The following is a 23453-nucleotide window of genomic DNA, read 5'->3' on the forward strand; positions in this document are numbered from 1 at the left end:
AACTTGGTTTGCTTTGACAGAAGTCCCTGGCCAGTGTGGTAATGTCCCTGACTGGTGATCTCTACAGCAGACTAGAGTTTGAGTCTCACTCAAACTCATTAGTTTGTTTGGTTGCTGCAACCCCATCATCACGTTATTTGCTATGGGAAAACATATTTTCTGTCCGATATGATAATCTGTAATACAGTAAAACTTACCGACCTGGCCACTGATCTACAAAGAATCCAGGTTTTGATATCATTAATAGCCAGAAATATGTTTTTCAAGTTTCATGGATGGGTTAGCCCCGAGGGATACTCTATGCCTGAAAAACCTAGTTTTAGCGGTGAAGGTGCTTAGGAAGTAAACGCTTGGTTGAGGCTTGAGTCTTAGGGTATGCTAAGGATACTGCAGTTTACGGGGAGGGGTCACCGATGGGCTTGGCGCTTGTAAATGAGTATATGTAGCTAAGGATACGGCTCCTAGCTTAGGTTAGACGATGTTCTTGTTTGTTTCACTTTCAAAATGTGAGTTTTCAGTCATAACTTCTGAATTTTGTAAAGATCTAAAATTTGAAAAATATGGGTTTCTAAAAATGAATTGCATCAGAACAGTTGCTAGTACCAATAAATACACCAGCAACAAATGTCATTTTCTTCATTAAGAAAATATGGGAGCCTTTGTATATCAGCGGCCAGTTCCTCGCGCATTCTTTAAATAAGGACATAAACTAACCTAAACTTTCTCCCCTAACCTAACCTACAAGCCGTGTCCTTACCTACTTACCTAATGGAGGGGGCTGACGCCCCTGCGACCCCCCTTTTACACTGCTTTATTCTGAGTTAGACATAATAACACATAAAGGTGGCTGCTATCATACATACACCCCAAACTGGCATATAACTTTACCCAAAATAACCTTACCAAGGCTTATATTACACTGATTTTGATAATTAGGGACTATAAGCTCCGGCGGTACCTCGAAATACTGTAATGCCCCGGATTTTCTGGAATTCCCTTGAAAATTACCAAAATCCCCTACAATATCATTGCAAACCCTTAGAAATCAATAAATATATGTTTTTAATAAAATACGTTATTTTTTATGTTTTTAGCATTTATATTTTTTTAATATTTGCAGGTAGAACCTTGGCTAGGGGATGTGACCTAGGAAGGGGGTCCGGGGGCTTGCCCCCGGCTAGGGGATGTGACCTAGGAACTAATAGGTTAGGTTAGGTGGGTTTGTTAGGTTCTGTACCCTTTTATAGTGTAAATCTATATACAAGAAAATTGCTTTAGAATACGCATTTTATTCAATTAATTTACTAAAATATAATGTAAATTAATAAAAACATATTTATAGATTTCTAAGGGTTTGCAGTGATATTGAAGGGAATTTCGGTAATTTTCAAGGGGATTCCAGTATTTACCTGGGATTCCTGTAAATCCGGGCCATTCAAGTAATTCGTGGTTCCCTATGCTCCGGTGGTGAGGCCCTAGGAGGCCATTCGGCATCAAGGGGCAACTAGGAGACTATGTCGTCTAAATATTAACCAAATATTGTAGGCTAACATTGAAAACACCCTTTAAAACTCCGGAACTATAATAACACCTTTACTTTCAGGATGATCTCCATTTTAATAAGACAAAATAATAATTACTTTCAGGATGATCTCCATTTTAATAAGACAAAATAATAAGATAATTGATATTATGTCCTTTGTTGAGATTAGTAAACAAATGGATTATGAACTCCGCTGCAATAGCTAACATGAGCAAGTAGCAAAATGAACCCTATTTAATAAAAGATCGTATGAACTGTATGAAACTTACCACTTTCCTCTTCCTTCATTGCCATTATTTCCGATGATTACTCGTTTAATTCAAGAAAATATTTATATGATCAGTAATTAACCAAAACAGATTTTCTTGACCATTTATAGCAAAGTAGCAGAGACTAGCAGGTCTTCTTCTTTGAAAATGGAAAAGAAATAAATAAACTATAAAGGGTAACTAAATAATAAACATTATATCATATATTTAGTTCAGTCACAACGTCAAAAAATATGTGAGATATTTAAGATTTTAATGTATTAATAACTATTTACCCAGACTTCATTATTTGCAAATCCCAGCAGGAGAGAGAGTGAGGTGTTAGAAAGTTTCTGCAAAGTATCAATGAAACGATGAATCAGTTGATATCATTAGGTCGTATAAATGATGTTGGTTGATTAGAAAGATTCCTTTTGCTCTTCTGGAATTAGTACAATTTATTCTTATGCCCAAAATTAGAACAGCTAATGAATGTAGACATAAGTTTAGGCACGCTGAAAAAATCCTAGAAGTGATCTGACTGCATTTATAGGTAGGGCAATGCGTATGAAAGAGAGAATTTAAGAAGTCCAAACTGACCATAATAGGTTGACAAAACTGATGATAGCATAGAAGTCAAGTCCTACAACAGATTCTTTGCCAAACACAACACTAAGCCTTTAACAGGGATCTAACGATTTACTGGCTCAGATGTTGAAAACCATTAAAAAATATCCATTGACATAATCAAAGCTGCTGTAAGAAACCCCTTAGAAGGCAGTCAACTCCTAATAGTTAAACTGAAAGATTCTCAGGAAGACAGTGGCCAAGATGAGATCAACTGATAAGAGGTTCTGCAACATTGTCAGCATGGCTTTTTGATAAATTCTGCATGCTGGATAACCTCCAGGATGCTGAAGGCAAAGGAGTTTATTCCAGGAGAATCACATTTAGGTACGCTGGAAAAATCCTAGCAGGATCTGGCTGCATTTATAGGTAGGGCAATGCGTATGAAAGAGAGAATTTAAGAAGTCCAAACTAACCATAATAGGTTGACAAAACTGATGATAGCAAGGTGTTATCCTATCTAATTTCAAGGTAAATGGGGTAAAATTAAAGATTGAGAATCTCATTACCATATAAATCTATTTAAGGCACAGGTAGTATATATAAGCTTAATAAACAATAATAATATGTATGAACTACCTGCGAGTACTCCATATTGGGGCATACTTGCAGAAACAGGAATATGGCCGGTGTCCTGCAGAATAGAATATAAGAAATTAATGCTCTTCCATAATATCATAAACTCCAAGGAAAAAAGATTAGTAAGAGAGATAATTGAGGATCAGTTGAAGAACACGTATGGAAAGTGCTGGAGCTAGAGCGTAGAAGAAATCTGCTGTAAATATGGGATGGAAGTTGAAGAAATAAGAAATTGGGGGAAAGGGACCCTGAAAAAAGAAATCAAGAAAAGAATTATGGAAAAAAAATAGAAGAAACTATTGAAGAAAAAAAAGAAAATAATGAAAAAAATTAAGATTTATTACTGTAAAGGAAATGGCCCACTGCCTTTTATCAGAAAAATGAATCTGGATAAGGCATCCCTTGTGATGAAAGCAAGATTAAATATGCTCAACTTGCAAAAATGAAGAAGATACTACCGAACATTTAATTTTTATGCCCAAAATTAGGACAGCTAAAAATGTAGATATAAATTTAGGTACGCTGAAAAATCCTAGCAGGGATCTGGCTGCATTTATAGGTAGGACAATGCATATAAAAGAAGAATTTAAGAAGTCCAAACTGACCACAATAGGTTGCCCAAACTGATGATAGCAAGGTGTTATCCTATCTAATTTCAAGGTAGAAGGGAATAAAAGAAAAGATTGAGAATCTCATTATGATATTGATTTATTTAAGGTACAGGTGATATAAACTTAATAATAATAATAAGAATAAGCTTAGAAGCTTTGCACCTATCTTATTTTGCGGAGTGAGCAATAAGGAACCAAGAACCTGAACCTCAACCATAGGCTACTTGTTCAAACCATCATTGTATCAGATAATCAGAATGATAAACGGTTAGTTAAAGAGGTGGTGGAACGCCTAATGAGGGAACCATATGAAGAATACTGGGTACAAATTCAACAAAAGTCTTTTAGAAACATGTTCTTTATTATGACGGGGATATGTATGTGTACAGTTATATATATATATATATATATATATATATATATATATATATATATATATATATATATATATATATATATATATATATATATATATATATATATATATATATATATATATATAATATAATAACTGTTTTTAAAGAAATAAACTGTTTTAAAGTTAACTTACTTAGACTTATTCAGAAGAAGTAACCTACCAAGTCTAAACATTACATCATATTGAAGAGACATTTGATTGGAAAACTAATGTGTGTTTATAACAGTACCATACTAACAATTGGTGGCAGCGTTCAACCTAAATCACCTTTAGTATCAAGAGTAATGAATCTACAATTTTGACGAAGTATCTACGTCCACCGAAGAAATGAACACATTGAATACCAACAAATAAATGTTATACAAACTGAAGAACTGGATCTTCAATCAACATCTTAAGAAAACCAAGGACTGACATTCAACGTTTATTAAACATTCGAGAATCATATCCAGGAAACACTACGTTCAACGGGAGATTGGACCAAAAACATTCACTCAAACATCAAAACTCTCGCAAACCAGTGAGAGAGAGAGGAAATGACGACATCACCCTTCGCCCATATAAACCCAAGCTAAGTACATTTCTTTATTCATTTCAGTTTTAGACAGTGAAGTGTAGTTATCACGAGTCAATCGTCCATTATTGCTAAGGTGAGTTGTTTGTTAATCTTCGTTTTTTCTTTCATTAAAGGAAACTGTATTCAACTTCGAATTCTCGTCTAGAATTTATTTTTCTCTGTGCTAATTCCGTTTTCTTTCAGAAGTTCTCGGGAAATATCTTTATATTTGTATCATTGTATTGGGGGATTATGTTATGATCTTTATTTGAATAGCGTTTATGCGTTTACGCAGTGGACGTCTGTATTCATATAGAGATTTTGATAGAATTGCAAGGAATTGAAGAGATAAAAAACAAGTTAAAGTCAACATGACACCTCCTGTAAGTCCAAGTAACCCCACCCCCACCCCGAGTAACCCCATCCCGGCTCCCATTGTTACTTTAGTTAATGCACAATCAGCTATACTTCCTTTTCAAGGTCAAGTCAATGGCTTCTTACCTCAGAATGTTGAGTCGTGGATTTCTTCCGTCGGCACCCATTTAAATGCTAAACAAATTATAGACCCATTTGTACAATTACAAGAAGCTAAAAGTTTTATAGACTTTTCTAAAGGAGATGCGAGTGTGTATTTGGGGGGAGTTTCGTTTCAAGAGGCAGTTACATAGGACGATTTCAAAGTTAGGTTTTAGTGCGGTGTTTTGATAAAAAGTTAACACCAGCAAGTACAGAATTGGACGTATATAAACAGATAAAGAAACACATGTCTAAGTGTACTGATCTTGATCCCTTGTTTACACAAGTTTTTGCAAAAAATTAAACAAAGCCACAACAAGTAAACGTAGTTAATAATAGTCAAGTCGCAGGAATGACATGTTATAATTGCAAACGTCAAGGTCACTTGATTGCAGACTGCAGAACGAGATTCTGTTCGTTACATAATAGTTCGACTCATTCATATAGTCAGTGCTACTCGCGTAAGACACAACAGAATCCTAGAAATACACAGTCAATTCCACAGTCAATTCCATATGGAAATAAAAAGAAAAATCCTCAGTTCAATAAGAAGAAACAGCCAAACGTCAATATAGGTCAGAATAAAAAACAAACAAATAGTTCTTCAAATAACTCTGATCCTGGGCCGTCTAGCCAGAACTCGCAAGGTCAGACTAATTTTCAGAATGTGCAGAGCAAAGCAAATACCACATAATTAACTCCAGTGGGGAAGAGAGTAATGTTGGGTCATTTAAATCAACATCAGTGGTGTTAAATAATCCATTTAATGTTTTATCAGATCATTGTGAGGCAATAGATTTTCCTACGAAACACACGACCGAATCAAATAAATTAGTGCATGCTCCCGTAGATTTGCAACAAGTTCACACAATAATAAGTCAAAATGAGTTACGACCAACATTATATGCTGTAGATTTAGGACACCGATCCTTTACATTATTTTTTGACTCTGGTAGTCCACGTAATATCATGGATTTGAGGACACATCATTTGTTGTTTACGAACTTCCCTATAGAGAAATCCGGAGTAAGGCTCTCGGGTATAGGAAATAATAAATTAAATGTAATAGGCGTAACTCATGTTCAGTACAAGGTCGGTAAGCGCACGTTTGCCGATACCTTTGTTGTTGTACAAAACATTGATATGTGTCCAGCTGTAATTATAGGATACCCGTCTATGGGTAATCAAAACATTATCTTAGCCCCTGCCAAGCACAGCGTGTATATCAAAGGAAAATTCTATAAGTCTTCTAATACCTTAAAATCATTTTTGGATAAAAAGGAGACGACGAATAAAACTGACGAATGTTGAAGAACCAATAATTTCTCTCACTAATAAAGAAATAATATACGCGACCCAACAGAATTCTCGTTCACCCGTAATATCATCTTGCACGCAATCTATCGAACCAAACATACCTTCGAATTTAATAGTGCAAATAAAGAAAACGTTACCAGGATCTGAAATATTAATCCTTTCCGACACTTTGAAAACTAACGGATTGTCCATCACACAAGCTATTTATACAGTAGGCTCACATCAGCAATGTAATATTGAAGTCTGTAATCATTTAAGAACCACTTTAGTAATTCACAAAAATCAACATTTCTTGGATGTAGAAGTTTATAAACATCGTATTCTTACCGTCGCTGAAATCAATCACGCTCAATCAGTTGCGGATGAATCCCTTTTGCAATTTATCAAAAATAAAATCAATAAAGGCATTCAAGAAGAAGATATTCAGCAGAATTTTTTTGGACTTTTAACTAAATATCGTGATGTTTTTTTCACTACGGATGGATCCTTAGGTAAAACGGGTGTCATAGAACATCAAATAAGGTTAAAGGAAAAGCAGAAAATTATTTATGTACCCTCGTACAGACTCCCTATGAAATTCCAGAATGAGAGAAATGATGAAGTAAGTAAAATGCTAGAAGAAGGAGTTATTAGGAAATCAAACAGCCTTTATAATTTTCCATTAATAGTTGTACCGAAAAAAGATCGAACATGGCGTATCTGCGTAGATTTCCATCGCTTGAATGAGGAAACGATCCCTGATTGATTCCCAGTGCCATGTACTGACGATATTTTATCTTTGTTAGGTCAAAATAAATATTTTACCAGTTTGGACTTACTTAAAGGCTTTCACCAGATATCATTAGAAGAAAATATTATCCCATACACAGCCTTCAGAACAGCCAGGGGACATTATGAATTTTTACGTATGCCCTTTGGTTTACGTTGTGCTCCCATAACATTTACAAGAATGATTAACATAGTGTTTGGAGACTTGCTAGGGGATATATTGCATGCCTATATGGACGACCTTGTAATCTTTTCCAGTACCTTAGAAGAACATCTACGTAAACTAGAACTAGTACTACAGAGACTAAGACAACATAACTTAAGGGTAAAGATTAGTAAGTGTGAATTTTTCAAAGCAGAATTGGTCTATTTAGGTTTTAAGGTGTCAGCTATCCGTAACTTTCTGATACCTACTAATGTAAAGGGAATACAGCAATTTCTGGGGTGTAGTGGATATTACAGGCGTTTTATACACAATTATTCAATAATAGCCGCTCCCCTAACTGATTTTACGAAGAAGGGCGTAGATTTCATATGGTCTGAGCAGCATCAACAGGCGTTTAATACCTTAAAAGATGAACTGTGTAGTTCTCCTATCTTAAAATTTCCTGACTTCAGTAAGGAATTCTTCATTGCAACAGACGCCTCAGACTTAGGAGTAGGTGGGGTATTGCTTCAGCAATATGAAAATCAATTTTTCCCGATAGCTTTTTATTCTCGAAAACTGAGAACTTCCGAAAGCAAGTATGCGGTAATAGACAAGGAAGGACTAGCTATTGTTAATTCACTAGTGCATTTTAAGTTCATAATATACGGTTATCCCGTCAAGGGTCTTACTGATCATAAACCCCTAACCGATTTCTTTAAAGGCTTTAGTCACAGCCCCAAACGAACTCGGTGGCATTTGATCATCCAAGATTTTGGCATGAGAATCGGGCATTATCACGCAACCCCGTGTCATCTTGTACGGAGCCATTAGCTGAATTAATAGATATATCAACATCCATGCCTATTGTTAAAACTATATCTGAACAGGAAGATCTGGGCTGGAGCACTGAATTATTACAGACTGAGCAAAGAAAAGATCAGAAATTAGAAAAAATTATAAATGCTTTGGAAGGAAATCGTAAGGAAAAGGAATATGTAAAGTATACGCAGCAGAATTATATAATCAAGGACAATATTCTGTGTAGATCTATGACAAGGAAAACCCACAATACACCACATGTGACTAACGACCAGGTAGTGGTACCAATCTCACTTATATCCACTGTCCTAAATTGGTTGCATGGACACCCGGGGTTCTCCATAATGTCACAGAAAGTCAAATAATTGTTTTATTGGCATACGATGCTTACAGATATAAAAAAACACATAGCTAATTGTCGCACTTGTCAGGAAAACAAAGGGCACACAAAAACACCTGTCAGCCTAGGGGCTTATCCCGTGCCCAATCAACCCTTTGAAAGGATACATTTAGATTTATTAACAGGATTTTACAAGTCAGACAGAGGAAATAAGCACCTCTTAGTAATTGTAGATGCTTTGACTCGATATACAGAACTGATAGCGCTTAAAACTAAAACTGCGATTGAATGCGCTAGGAAGTTTTACGAGTGTTACATTTGTAAACATGGAATTCCACACATGATAATCTCAGACTCGGGTGGAGAATCTAATAATCATTTCCTTAACTCCTTGTGTAAATTCCTTAGCATAAAGAAAATCAATACCATGATCTATCACCCACAGTCGAATGGGCTAGTGGAAAGAGCGAATAGGAAGGTTTTAAACATATTAAGGTTAACACTAGGGGGATCAGACCCCAACTGGGATATTGCAATACCTGCGGTGCTAAGTACTCCAAATCACTCATATCATATATCAATTAAAATGTCGCCGCACGAGGCATTGTAAGGTACCCCAGTTAGAACACCTTTCCATGTATTAACGCCTACAACTAATTTATCAAATCCTTTAAAAGAATGTATAAATGCAAGCAAAAGTCGTTTTGATATCCTTCAAAAGAATTTAGAAGAATCACAAATCATAATGAAAAGGAATCATGATAAAATAGCGAAGCCCTCTAAAACATATACCGTGGGTGATAATGTATACATACAGGTAAATGTACGTAAAGGACTCAATTATAAACTGACACCTAAGTTTGAAGGCCCATTTAGCATTTTGGAAACATTAACGGCCAATAGATTTAGAGTTCAAAACGTATCCCAGCCCACTGATGAAAGAATTGTACCATTGGCTCACATAAGAAATTAAAATAAGAGAGAAGGAAGTGAGGGAATTTTTTTTTTATTTTTTATCGATGAAATTTATATGTTAAAATTTTTTTCTTCTTAATACAGGAGTAATTACATATATTTTTCTCATTACAGGTTTCCAAGATAAAGTTTTTATTGTTAGGAGTGATATTGTTTGCTCAGACATTTTCCTCGTGTGGGAAGAGCTCTAAAACTAAAAGTATAGATTTTAAATATGGCACTATAGTAGAGAGACAAGAAGACGTTTTTATTACACCAAGTAACGTAGTTGTTGAAGTACGCATGCAAGCAATTTTTCTCCCAGAGAATGACGTCACTAGCTTAAAGAGTGCCATTTCAAGGTTTGCTGTTCATTAAATGAAATGTATAGAAGACACTTTCCTTTTAATACAGAGAGTTCGCTTGCACCGACACTAAAAGTTGCAGAGATGCTATCCGACGACTTGCAAAAAAAGACTTACGAGGCAGAATCTTTGACTCGTGACCTTTTGATGTGGACAGTAAGACACAATAACCTTGAAAAATGTAACCCGTTTATTTTTGCTGCACTAAATATCTTTGGATCTGTTGCAAGTTTAGGCTTAGGGATTTCCAATCATCTTAAGATTAGTAATCATAATAAGAAAATTGAGTTTTTGACTCATGAAAATGAATTGATTTTATCAGAACTAAGGAATCAGTTAGCTTCAATCAATCAGATTATGAGTTTGGTGAACGAACATTTTAGTAATATCAGTCAGATTATGGAAGTACAAGATTTGTTGGCAACGTTAACGTATTATAATTCAAAATAGATCATATCCATAATAGAATTGCACATTTCATTGAAAAATCAAAAGACTATGTGTAAGCTATTACGTTAGCGACTAAAGGTGTACTGTCACCGCATTTGTTGCCGATAAGAGACTTAACGTTAATTGTGGAGAATGGACGGAAGAAATTAGGTTATATTCCTTTTTTAGACGCACGTAGGTTAGAATTTTATTACAGCCTAATTACAGTAAGCGTTGAAAATCACAGGATTATGATTACAATTCCCTTTGATTCTTCCGATGCCTGGCAATCTTACAGGATATCACCATTTTCGACTTTCATGACGAATAACTCAAACCAAGTAATATCCAGTGTGACAGGACATGTATTGATTTCCCCAGACAAGGAAACATATACGGTCATTAAAGACTTAAATCAATTAACTCACTGTTCAGACACAATGAATAAAAAAATATGTACAGCTGACTCCTTCGAATTTCATAAAAACTCAATGGATTCATGCGAGTTAGGTATAGTGCTAAACGGTGCTCTCTCCCATACACGTGAAAATTGTCTGAAAAAGCTTTATCCCTTTGACGATAATAAGTTCAATTGCAGACTGAACAACGGCTCATGGATACGATACGACAAGGCCGGCTTCAATGTATCATGCCCGGACGGATCCACGTCCTATTCCCAAATCTTCGTTGTAGCAGATGGTTGCATTGGTACGTCCACGAATTACACGGTCCGAGGAATCAACACTATCATCAGAGAACGGGCCTACTTCGCGAATTTTATGTGGGCGACAACAGTCCCATCTTTACCTCTCCCATACAACGCACGAGTGGCTAAGCGGTTGATGAAATTAACCGAGATGGACCACCCGACACCGACTTATGCAGATCTTCATTTCTACTTGTTACTAGCAGCAATCAGCCTTACGGTGATGGTATTTATCGCCGTTAACATCTTTGTTTGGCGTAGATTAAGAAAAAATAAGTTGGAGATCAAACAGAACGTTTTGCTATGTCCAGACAAAACTCCTTATTTATTGCAATTTAAAGGTGTTTGAAATTGGAACCTTCATTCGCTCAAAGGAATACAATTGTCTTGGAAAAGTGTTGTGCACGAAAAGCAGTTAGTACGCTAGTAATATGTAGTTGAAGAGACTCTTGAACATTTGCATTTTAAAAACTTTTTAAAAACATTTAAAATATAAATAATTTTTTGGGCATCTAATAAAATATATAAGCCCTAAATGTTAAAATAAAGAATCTATGGGCATCTAATAAAATATATAAGCCCTATTTATAAAAATAATATTAATATATATATATATATATATATATATATATATATATATATATATATATATATATATATATATATATATATATATATATATATATATATATATATATATATATATATATATATATATATATACGAAACCGTGGTGCGTGTACATACCAGGAATTCGTATTTGTGCACTAAAATAATATCTTTACCAAGGTAACAAATATTCTTTATTAATTACCATATTATAATAATCTGTATTTTTGACAAAGGTGATAACTATTCTTTACAAGTTACCGAATCATATGTACATCAGTATTTTTTTTTTGGTACCTTATAATCATTTGCTAACAATGTACCATATATATGATCTGTATTTCCCATGTAATTTCTTTAAATGTACCTATTTGAACATTCATACTTCATCGTTTGTTTATGGCTAAAGTTAAAAGAAAAATATAATATATAAATATATATATATATATATATATATATATATATATATATATATATATATATATATATATATATATATATATATATATATATATATATATATATATATATATATCCAGTCACACTCCTAGTAAACATATTTTGAACGTGTCAGTAGAGTTCAATTAATTGAAGGTAGCTGACTGAGTTAATGTAATGTATGTAAAATTACAAGTTTAAATCCATGACCTATAAGGTCAATGTAGAAATTAGGAGCGAGTGTGAAAATGCCAATTCAGTCATAAACCGGATGCGAAAGTCAAGACACTGCTAATCAATTGCAATGTAACATTTTTCATGAAGAGTAAACACAAACAAGCCGTGAGAAAGAGTTGTCTCTCACCGGATCTAAGTACCTTCCGGTATTAATGTTGTGTTTACATATATCATTAAATGCTGAGATAACTAATTAGACATTATCATCAATATGTATATTTTAGTTACTTTTCTGGTCAAGCTGTCATACGGAATGGCCATCCGACCAAACCATCTATACTCCTGTGATGGAGATGTTAATAACTGTTTTTAAAGAAATAAACTATTTTAAAGTTAACTTACTTAGACTTATTCAGAAGAAGTAACCTACCAAGTCTAAACATTACACCACATTGAAGAGACATTTGATCGGAAAACTAATGTGTGTTTATAGCAGTACCACACATTAGCCTATGCATATAATAGTTCACCAAACGTTTAACTGGGTTCCACAAGGTACTAACAAGTTGGAAGACCAAGGCCTACATGGCTGAGTCATCAGCAGCCATTGCATGATCCTGCTTGGGCCTACTTTAGGTGCAGAGGAGGCTTGAGCGCTGATCATATGTATATACAGTCAATTTCTAGGGCATTGTTCTGCTCGATATGGTAATGTCACTGACCCTTTCCCTTGCCATTCATAAGCGGCTTTTAAACATTTAAATACCTTTGCTGAATTGTGCGAAGCATAAACTACAAAATTTAAAGCAAAATTTAAAACATTTTCCTCCAGAGTTTTAGCAGCATTAAACTCGTCCTCAGACTACAGTATTGAAAGGCTATATACTGTACAGTAAGTGCATTCAAAACTACTGAGACTGAACAGTGTCACTTTGTGCGCAAAAGATCATTCTAACTGTGCACACTTGACGATTTCTAGAACAAAGGACTTACATAACATAATCACCATCATCATCTCCTCCTCCTACACCTATTTACGCAAAGGGCCTCGGTTAGATTTCGCCAGTCGTCTCTATCCTGAGCTTTTAATTCAATACATCTCCATTCATCATCTACTTCGCGCTTCGTAGTCCTTAGCCATGTAGGTTTGGGTCTTCCAACTCTTCTTGTGCCTTGTGGAGCCCAGCTGAACGTTTGGTGAACTAATCTCTCTTGAGGAGTGCGAAGAGCATGACCTTAACATACAAATAAAATATTATATAACGTCAGAAAAATGTTATAACGAACATTATATATTCACACTGTGAGAAAACCTTATTTTCAATCTGAAATTCCCCGTAAAAATCTACTGTTCTCAGCCGTATTTCAGTAAAATACAGTCGACCTTAATTTTACCTTACTTTGTTATTATCTTTTACGGTTTGGTGACCGTAATATCACTCCTTATCGTCAGTATATCCGTTTTTAAAACGGTAAATGCCTGGCAACATTCATTCCAGGATTTTTACCGTTTTTTTTTTTACTGGAAAATTTTAACAGTATATATCATCATCGTCGGCAGCTTTTACTAGTCCACTGCAGGATAAAGGCCTCTGACATGTGTGTGTGTGTGTGTGTGTGTGTGTGTGTGTGTGTGTGTGTGTGTGTTTGTGTATATACCTTGAATAAAAACAAAATTATTGTTTCTCCCACTATACATGCATGGGATTCTTTCCTCTTCTTTCCCTCCTCCTACGATTATCCCTTGTTTTCCTCTGCATTCTCCTGAATCCCAAGAGAGAGAGAGAGAGAGAGAGAGAGAGAGAGAGAGAGAGAGAGAGAGAGAGAGAGAGAGAGAGAGAGAGAGAGAGAGAGAGAGAGAGAGACTATGTGAGGTATCATCTTCAATGTTATCCCATTATCCAAAACTCTTTGGTTTCCTTTTTCAGTATACATGCAAGCATATACACAAGTAAATAATTTCATGGATAAAGACTTATCTATGTAATATGGATATAAAATATATAGCTGACAAAGTAAATAAGATACAAACAAACGACTACACAATATATAAATGTATGAAAATATATGAGTTGTAATTTATGAATTTGCAACCAGTAGAAAAGAGAAGAAGAAGAAGAAGTAATACCTTCTAGAGTTAGACTTTCTAGTTACTTTTTTGAAATCCGTTATTGACAAGTTGACATTCGTGTTTTAAAGTAAGATTGTGGAAATGTTCAGTTGTTTTATGTTATTTTCTCGTATTGTAGTTGGTGTTGAAGCTGTATATTGATTTTGCAATTACTCCAATGTCTAGTGATGACAGGAGCAATGGTAAATGAAGCGAGATTATTTATAGACCTTTAAAAGTGCTTTTGTTATTTGCCGAAACATCTACCGCGTGGTGTGTAATGGCGTCTTGATACTGTTTGCGTAAATATTGCTGATGGCAAATATACATATTGTGGCATTGCTGGTTCATTGATGAGGATTGTGGTAGCCTAGGATTCTAAAGGACCTTGGTAGGATGGACAGCCATCGCCTCTCCTGGCTGATGGTGAGTGTTCCAATAATTAGATTTTAATTTGAAAGCGATTGTCAAAAGGCTGAAGTGTTAACTGTGTCGCTATAGAAAATGGTGTTGAAATGTTAATGTTGCCAGATCTAAGGATTTATCCCTAGATTTGGGGATTTTGTGTGTCTGATGGGGATATTCTGTACAATTTTCTATGGAGAAGAATCAAAGATGAGTAAACCTTTATATTGTTGCAATTAGTTTACTTGCAATTATGTGAAGTCTAGTGATTCATTTCTGTATTAGGAAAGCCTACATGATCAGAAGATAAGATATTTGTGGTGGGGATTTTTGTGTTGTTTTGGGAATTTTTTATGACTTCGGGATTTTTAGACCCCTATCTGGTAACACAGGTTGAAAAGGCTTCATAAACTTCAGCAAACTTTAGTTTATGTGCGTTAGAATAATTAAGTGGTATTCAGAATTATGAATAATAGGTCGACAGAGACATATTTTATAGAATACGAAGAACTATTCTTCTTTTATATTTTTTCTGTAGGTTAAATTTGCGTCGAGTTGTGTGGCTAGGTGGTCGTTTCGCTTTCTACCTGTTGGGATGTGTGACGGACGTTGTATTGAAAATGGGAATTTTGAGACGAGTCATTTGAAACGGCAATTAAGACATTTCTCTTCATAACGTTATTTTTTTACAGCTTCAGTTTATAAAGAGGAAGATTTTCGTCAATATTTTACCTTTCGGTCGGTTACTTTAGAAAAATACTATATGGTATTTCTAAAGATTACTAACGGGCATTACTACTATTTCATTAGAATTAATCCAGTTTTAATCCCTTGAGGTAGAAACTTCCATGTGTTGTAGGATCATAGATATACTATGGTAGAATTAATTTAAACACGATTGTCCATTTATAATGATATTGTTGATCTGTATGAATTCATTAAAAATTATATATATATATATATATATATATATATATATATATATATATATATATATATATATATATATATATATATATATATATATATATATATATATATATATATATATATATATATATATATATATATATATATATATATATATATATATATATATATATTTGGGCTCGAGCCATGGCGTCCTGATGGAAGGTTCCTTTTTGGTAGCTTCCTTGGGTATATCACTACTAAATATTCCCAGAGAATTTAACCACAGGTTATCACAGAATTCTAACTTCTGGAGCGAGTATCCTAAAGGTTTCCCTTTTAAGACATCGTATATCAACAGGGGACGCATGTATTAACGCGCCACATAGCTATCTACACCCCAAACAGAGTTAACACTTCGGTGTGTAGGGGCGGAGAATAGCTGGGGAGCCGTTCCAAAGCTAATCTCGTTCGTGGCTACTTTTGGTACTCGAGACGTAAAAAAACGGGCGCCATTGTTAAATGACGTCACGTCCGTCCTCATCCTTCTTCTAGTAGCTTGCCTTGCTAAGACGGATTTTCCCTTGTGCATTTTCATCAGCTTGCATCTTCGTTATGTCGCTACCTTCGGCCTCGCCTTCTTCTGGAAAGTTGAGTACAAGGTTCCAGTATTGTTTAAATAAGCTCTGACCGTAAAGTAACTTTTACTTTTCGAGATATTTGATGTTTTGTGGCAGAGCTGTGCCTCGACCGAACCGGCCATTTTATGGCGTCGCTGTTGTTTTGCATGACTTATTTAGATAGCCTCAACAGCATTTTCCGGCCTTATTAACTGATCGATACTATTAGTTATTTAGTCTTCATAGCTAGGAACTTTTATATCGTGTTTTGACGCCTTTTTATCGGTCATCAACTGACCCCATACCAGTTGGCTAGTATAGCCCCTAGGCCAGAGCGCCTATATCAGTGTTCATGCATGATTTTATCAGTGATCCTAGGTTTATTTATGAAGATAGTGGCATTATTTTACAATACTATTGACTGTGATGCAAGTGTTTTCGCCTTCAGGGACCATATAAGGGACAGGTTAGATAGTGTGTCTTTCTAACCTAACCTACTAGTAGGACCCCTATATGCTTCCTTCATCCCCTGCCTTAGGGCACCCCCTCTGTGTAGCCTTGCTCCCCCTACCACGTAAGGGGATCAAGCTCATATCAGAGTATTATATCGCTTCTCTGTCCTCCCTAAGGGAATGATTCCCCCTTAGGGTTGCGTCCGAGAATGAGGAACGGCTAGTCCTTCCTCTATTGCTGGGGCTAGGTCTCTGACCTTTCCTGTAATAGCGATACATCTTCCAACCTTCCTAGTTCAGGGTGTGACATCCTTGCTCTAGGTTAGGTTTTGGAGGGGTTAGTTCTGTACCTTGCTGAAACGATACCCATGCACCGTTTTCAGACAGGCTGCCTTACCTTAGGCTAGGGAGTGTCCTCCCTTCCTTGGTGGCCACTCTTGTACAGAACCCCCTCCACAGAAGACCCTTCTTTTCTCCCCTCCCCACCTATCTCTTGTATGGCCTAGCCTATGCTTAGGTTAGTCTATACCCATCTGTCCCCTGTCCTACAACTCCTCCCTAGGGTGGAGTGGTAGGGCTACCTTGAGCTCCCGTGTACAGTCCGCTCTGGTACATATACCCTTCATAGTGTCCTATGGGGTTAGCCACTAGATGCGTTCTGTCTACAGGGGTTCTCCCCCCCCTCTTGGGTGTTCCCTGCCCTCCCTTGGGCTCCCTTAGCTCCCGGCCCTCTGCGGCCCCCGCTTCTGGGTGATAGGGCTAGCCTCTATCATGGGTACACCCACTCAGGTGGGATGTCTTGGGGTCCGTGGCCGGACCCCTACATCCCCCCTTCTGTCTCTTTCTCTATCCTGGTGCCGGTCCCTTGCCGCCTCTACTGTCGGTGATACCCACCTCCTACCTTGGTGACTTAACCCTTACCCTCTGCGCCGCCAGTCCCCCGCGTGCCGGGGGATTACCGCCTGCCGCCGGCGCCTAGCCGATGGCCTTCCCTCCTTCCTCATAGCCTCAGTCGTCCGTTACCGTTCTATTAGTAACCATGCTGTCTTCTTGCATATCACAGATTTCCAGCATGCTGTGTGTATCTTAGCACGGCTGGTTGCCGGAAACCGTTACCCTATGGGATCTTCTAGTTCCCAATTCTAGTGTCTGAGTGGCCTCAGTCTTAGCCTTATACCCTGGACAATTTCCAATAGAATTCACACTGCCCTACGGGCATTCCATGTTGAACTCTATCCTGTGCCTCTGGGCACAGCAGATTGTCTATGGATGAAGGCCACGGTAACCAGCCGGGCGAGTTACATGGAGTATGTATCTATCTCCTTCTTTCTGCCCATTTTCTGTGCATCACACTTAATGTTATGTTAAAATTAATCAATTAATATTTAACTTTAGTTTAAGAGTCATCCTTATGACTCCCCCATACTCATGTTCTCTTTCTCTTACAGGAGGAGCAACTGAAGTGCGACCACAGCTTCTGTGCAGTGAAGCGCCCGCACTTTTATGGACACACGATGTGTAGGACCCACGCCCCTTGTGCCAACAAGAAAGGGGATCTAAAGTTCTGGGACCCGCGGAACTGTACGGTCTGCCAGGATCGCCTGGTCGACGCATTCAACAATCCTCCCTCAGCGGAGGTTAGGGACGGTTCTCGAGAGAAGCTACACAAGTGGGTGCGTGGCTTCCAGAAGAATGCCACCGGACCGTACCTTGCCACTGAAGACATGAGGGCCTTATTGTTCCCAAAGGCATCCCCAGATTCTGTGGTCCCCAAGGATCAGATCCCCACCGTCCAGATCACGGTGGAACCCGATGTTGTCATGGCCCAGTCCATGCACGAGTGTCGCCTGGATGCCGACAACGATGAACGTATGTCGGATATTTCGGAGGACACGGAGAGGACCCTCATGGCCCAAGGCGCGGACGATGAAGAGGACCAGGTGGATTACATCGAGTCGGAGCAGGAGGTCGCTCCGCCTTCCGCCCCCGCCCCTACTCCTACACCGACGGAAGTGTCTCTCCCGTCTACCTCCGCTACCCCGGACCCCATCCCATCCACCCAGGAGATGTTCCATATGATAGAAGCCCTTATGGAACAGAAGCTTCAAGTGACACACGAGTTCATCAGGTCCATGGGAGGTTCCAAAGAATCGAAGAGGATTTCGGTTAAGGACCTCCCTGCATGCTCACATGCCAACCCCTGGAGGTATGCTGAGCATATGGTCATCCCGACGGGCAGGATCTTCATCAGCGATAAGATCGGCTCGGTTGCCCTGGAAGAAGTGGAGTTCTTCCCGAGCTTTGAGGCTTACGCGGACTGTTACGTCCGGCTTCGATCCGAACCTGCCTCTAAAGAAGAGACCGAACCTAAGGAGGTGATAGTGTTCGATCTCCCGAAGGCCCAGGCTATGCTAGCCAACGCTTTTGAAAGTAGGGGTTTTACCTGCTCAAAGCTTCCGGCATTGAGCAAGAAGCATCCTACTTACGTCGCACTCGACGACGCAGTCCTTCCCTTTACGGAAAAGGCCTTCGCGTGTCACAAGGCAGTGGGAGAAGGGAAGCCCTGTCCTGCACTGGAGGAGTGCAGACCCTTCTCCATGGTGACTCCCCCCGACGTTCGACACTGGAAGGCTATCCAGCATACCTTCGTGGTGGGAAAACTAGATCCTGACATTGCTGGACGTCAGTTTAAGGAAGACCTCCCGAAACTTAATGATCATCTCCTTCGTCGGGAACAAGACACGAAGGAAAGACTCGCAGCATCCATGTCCCTCCAAGTACAGCTTGACGTCATGGCTGGTGACACCAGAGTCCCCGACCACTACATGGTACTCGCCAAATCGCACATGGCGACTCTGGTAAAGGATCTGTACAACTTCATGAAGGCTCGGAGAGCCTGTCGCGAATTCGTGTTCTCAGGTGCCACAGTGGGACACGAACCCCGGAGGCTGATTTCCTCCAACATCTGGGGTAAGCACCTCTTTCCCTCCAACCTTGTGAAAGAGATCACCGACAAGGCCGCCACTGAGAATAGGAACCTTCTCAACAAGTGGGGCATGTCGAAAAAGAGGATATCCTCTCAGGACGATGGCCCTCAACCTAAGAGGAAATCCTTCAAGCCAAAACCCCAGCAACGTCAACAAAGACGGCAGTTTCCGGGACCCGCTACTCCCCAAGTGGCTGCTCAGCCACAACAGACCTTTCAGCTGGTCACCCAACCGGTTTTGTCCCAGTCACCGGTTTTCACCCCTGCCTTTGAGCAACAGACAACTACCTTTCGTCCCAAAGGTAGAGGCTCAAGCAGAGGTGAAGGCAGAGACGCATCTCGCCGTCCCTCCAGAGGCAGAGGAGGAAGGGGAGCTAGCGGCCGAGGCAGTAAGCCCTCGGGACACCAGAAGCAATGAAGTGCTTCCGGTGGGAGGAAGACTCCGCTAATTCCAGGATCGTTGGACCTTCGATCCCTGGGCACACAGCATCGTCAAGAAGGGTCTAGGCTGGAGTTGGACTCAACCACCCCCAACCTTCCAGCAATTCTTCCAACAATCAACCCCCCTTCTGGAAGACTATGTCCTAGATCTCTTGAACAAGAAGGTGATAAGGAGGGTAAAGTCAACCAGGTTCCAAGGGAGACTGTTTTGCGTCCCCAAGAAAGACTCCGACAAGCTCAGAGTCATTCTGGACTTATCCCCCCTCAACAAGTTCATAGCGAACAACAAGTTCAAGATGCTGACTCTTCAACAGATAAGGACCCTTCTGCCTCGAGGTTCTTACACGGTCTCCATAGACCTGGCGGATGCCTACTGGCACGTTCCAATGAACCATCACGCTTCCTCCTACCTAGGATTTCGACTCCGAAGGAAAAGCTACGCCTTCAGGGCCATGCCCTTCGGCCTCAACGGGGCCCCTCGGATCTTCACAAAGCTGGCGGACGCCATAGTACAACAGCTCCGCCTCCGAGACGTCCAGGTGATGGCCTACCTCGACGACTGGCTAGTCTGGGCTCCATCGCCCGAGGATTGTTTAAAATCCTGCAGCAAAGTCACCCAGTTCCTAGAACACCTGGGATTCAAGATAAACGCGAAGAAATCTCGCCTCTCTCCAGCTCAGAAGTTCCAATGGTTAGGAATCCAGTGGAACCTTCAGTCACACCGCCTTTCCATCCCCCAGAAGAAAAGGAAGGAAATAGCAGGGTCTGTCAAGCGACTACTGAAATCCAAACGGATCTCAAGACGCCAGCAGGAACGAGTTCTAGGCTCTCTACAGTTCGCCTCAGTGACAAACCCAGTGCTTCGTTCACAGCTAAAGGATGCCGCGGGAGTCTGGACACGTTCTGCATCCATCGCTCGAAGAGACCTCAAGAGACGGCTCCCAAACAGACTTCGGCTTCTCCTCAAGCCGTGGTCGGAAGCGACGGCCCTGAAAAGGTCCATACCTCTTCAACACCCACCTCCATCACTCAACATCCACACGGACGCTTCGCTGGAGGGTTGGGGAGGTCACTCCCACCAAAAACAGGCTCAAGGCACATGGTCTCCCCTATTCAACACGTTTCACATCAACATCTTGGAGGCCATGGCGGTCCTTCTAACACTGAAGAAACTCTCCCCGCCTCCCTCGATCCATATTCGTCTAACCCTAGACAACTCGGTGGTAGTTCGATGTCTCAATCGCCAAGGCTCAAGATCGCCCCAGATAAATCAGGTGCTTCTGACAATCTTCCGTCTGGCAGAGAGGAAGAAGTGGCACCTGTCTGCAGTTCACCTACAAGGATTCCGCAATGTGACGGCGGACGCTCTATCCCGGACAAGCCCGATAGAGTCGGAATGGTCTCTAGACGCAAGATCATTCTCCTTCATCTCTCACCAAGTCCCAGAACTTCAGATCGATCTCTTCGCAACGAGCGACAACAATCAACTTCCTCGATATGTGGCCCCATACGAGGACCCCAAGGCAGAGGCAGTGAACGCCATGTCACTGGACTGGAACAGATGGTCCAAGATCTACCTGTTCCCTCCCACCAACCTTCTGCTGCAAGTCCTCTCCAAGCTGAGAACCTTCAAAGGGACAGCGGCCCTAGTGGCTCCCAAGTGGCCCCGGAGCAATTGGTACCCCCTGGTCCTGGAGCTGCAGCCCACGCTGATCCCTCTCCCGGGCCCAGTTCTCTCCCAGCAAGTACAGAAGTCGACTGTCTTCGCTTCATCATCGAAAATCAAGGACCTTCATCTCATGATTTTCTCTCCCTAGCCGCGAAGAAAAGGTTTGGGATCTCGAAGAAAAGTCTAGACTTCCTCGAGGAATACAAGACCGAATCCACAAGACGGCAATACGAATCATCTTGGAGAAAATGGGTCTCATTCGTCAAGGCAAAAAATCCTACGGAAATCACTATTGATTTCTGCATGTTCTTCTTTATTCACCTTCATGGACAGGGCTTGGCAGCCAATACGATTTCTACTTGCAAATCGGCCTTGACTAGACCAATGTTGTATGCCTTCCAGATTGATCTGTCTAGTGACATCTTCAATAAACTGCCGAAAGCATGCGCTCGTCTACGCCCAGCACCCCCACCGAAACCGATCTCCTGGTCTTTGGACAAGGTGCTCCATTTTGCTTCCAACTTTGATAATGATTCATGCCCTCTCAAGGATCTGACTCAGAAAGTTATATTGCTTTTTGCTCTTGCTTCAGGAGCCCGAGTCAGCGAAATAGTGGCATTATCGAGAGAAGAGGGTCATATCCTGTTTACTGACTCAGGAGACCCGGATCCGACGTTTCTCGCCAAAAACGAATTACCCACCAAAAGATGGGGCCCTTGGAGAATATGCCCCCTGAAAGAAGATGCCTCTCTATGCCCAGTAGAGAGCCTCAAGGTCTATCTTCGCAGAACTTCGGACTTTGGTGGAGGCCAGCTCTTCAAAGGAGAAACATTGGGCAGCGACCTGTCACTGAAACAACTAAGAGCGAAAATCACCTACTTCATTCGCAGAGCGGATCCTGACAGTACACCCACCGGTCACGATCCTAGAAAAGTTGCATCGTCTCTGAATTTCTTTCAGAGTATGGATTTCGAAAGCCTTAAGAGTTTCACAGGCTGGAAGTCCTCGCATGTTTTCTTCAAACATTATGCGAAACAAGTGCACGAAGTCAAACATTTTGGGGTAGCCGCAGGTAGTGTTATGAAACCTGCACCTAACTCTGCATAGAACAGTGAGTTACTTGGGACTCTAACTCTTCGGGTGCCTATGTTAACCCTCGAGTGATACGTAGTGATGTCGAAAACACTTAGTGCTTTTCATATAACTGTTCTTATCCCGGGTGAAATGTCATAGTCGTCACACGAGTGCCGCATGCCTAGAGCATGATGTGTTTTATTTTAAAGACTGACGTTCCTCGAGAACGAGTGCCTACTAATAAATTTGAAATGCTCTTTCAGATTCAAGAGCAAGTCTTTCATTACTATGTACATTATAATTTGTTGTAAATTAACTTTACATTTATTGCAATTCATTTATATTCTCTGCAATTGTGAAATAAAATTCTTATTTTATTACTTGTGCGTCTCAATCCGCTCCTACTTATCCTATGAAATACATGTCTGTCATAGTTTTATTATCCCCTTCCTCTTATGGTTGATGAAGATACTAAGGTCTCAACCCTTATTATATATTCACCTGTGCAATGTAATATTCCAATACGAATACTTACTCTCTTCATACCTTAGAGACGAGACACTTCTCCATTAACATACAGTGCGTAACCACCACTTGTCTGCCTTTGAGAATGTTCCTA

General features: G+C 39.7%; 1 protein-coding gene and 1 long non-coding RNA gene across 5 annotated transcripts in view; one reads left to right on the plus strand and one right to left on the minus strand.

Annotated features, from left to right (window-relative positions):
• The window catches only part of LOC137620768 (uncharacterized), a 146880-nt gene extending 144940 nt beyond the window's left edge, over positions 1-1940 (minus strand). The window contains exon 1 of one of the 4 annotated variants that reach the window (XM_068351182.1): positions 1813-1940. In XM_068351182.1, coding sequence (XP_068207283.1) covers positions 1813-1837 — 25 coding nt within the window. In that variant the 5' untranslated portion in view covers positions 1838-1940. Of the gene's footprint in view, positions 1-903; positions 1018-1409; positions 1539-1597; positions 1653-1812 lie in introns of those variants that run through there. The other 3 variants (XM_068351184.1, XM_068351181.1, XM_068351185.1) reach the window with 3 other exon arrangements.
• The window catches only part of LOC137620770 (uncharacterized), a 311911-nt gene that overhangs the window by 252795 nt on the left and 35663 nt on the right, over positions 1-23453 (plus strand). The gene's annotated exons all lie outside the window — the stretch shown is intronic.

This window comes from Palaemon carinicauda, chromosome 27, assembly GCF_036898095.1.
Source record: "Palaemon carinicauda isolate YSFRI2023 chromosome 27, ASM3689809v2, whole genome shotgun sequence".
NCBI classification, from domain to species: domain Eukaryota; kingdom Metazoa; phylum Arthropoda; class Malacostraca; order Decapoda; family Palaemonidae; genus Palaemon; species Palaemon carinicauda.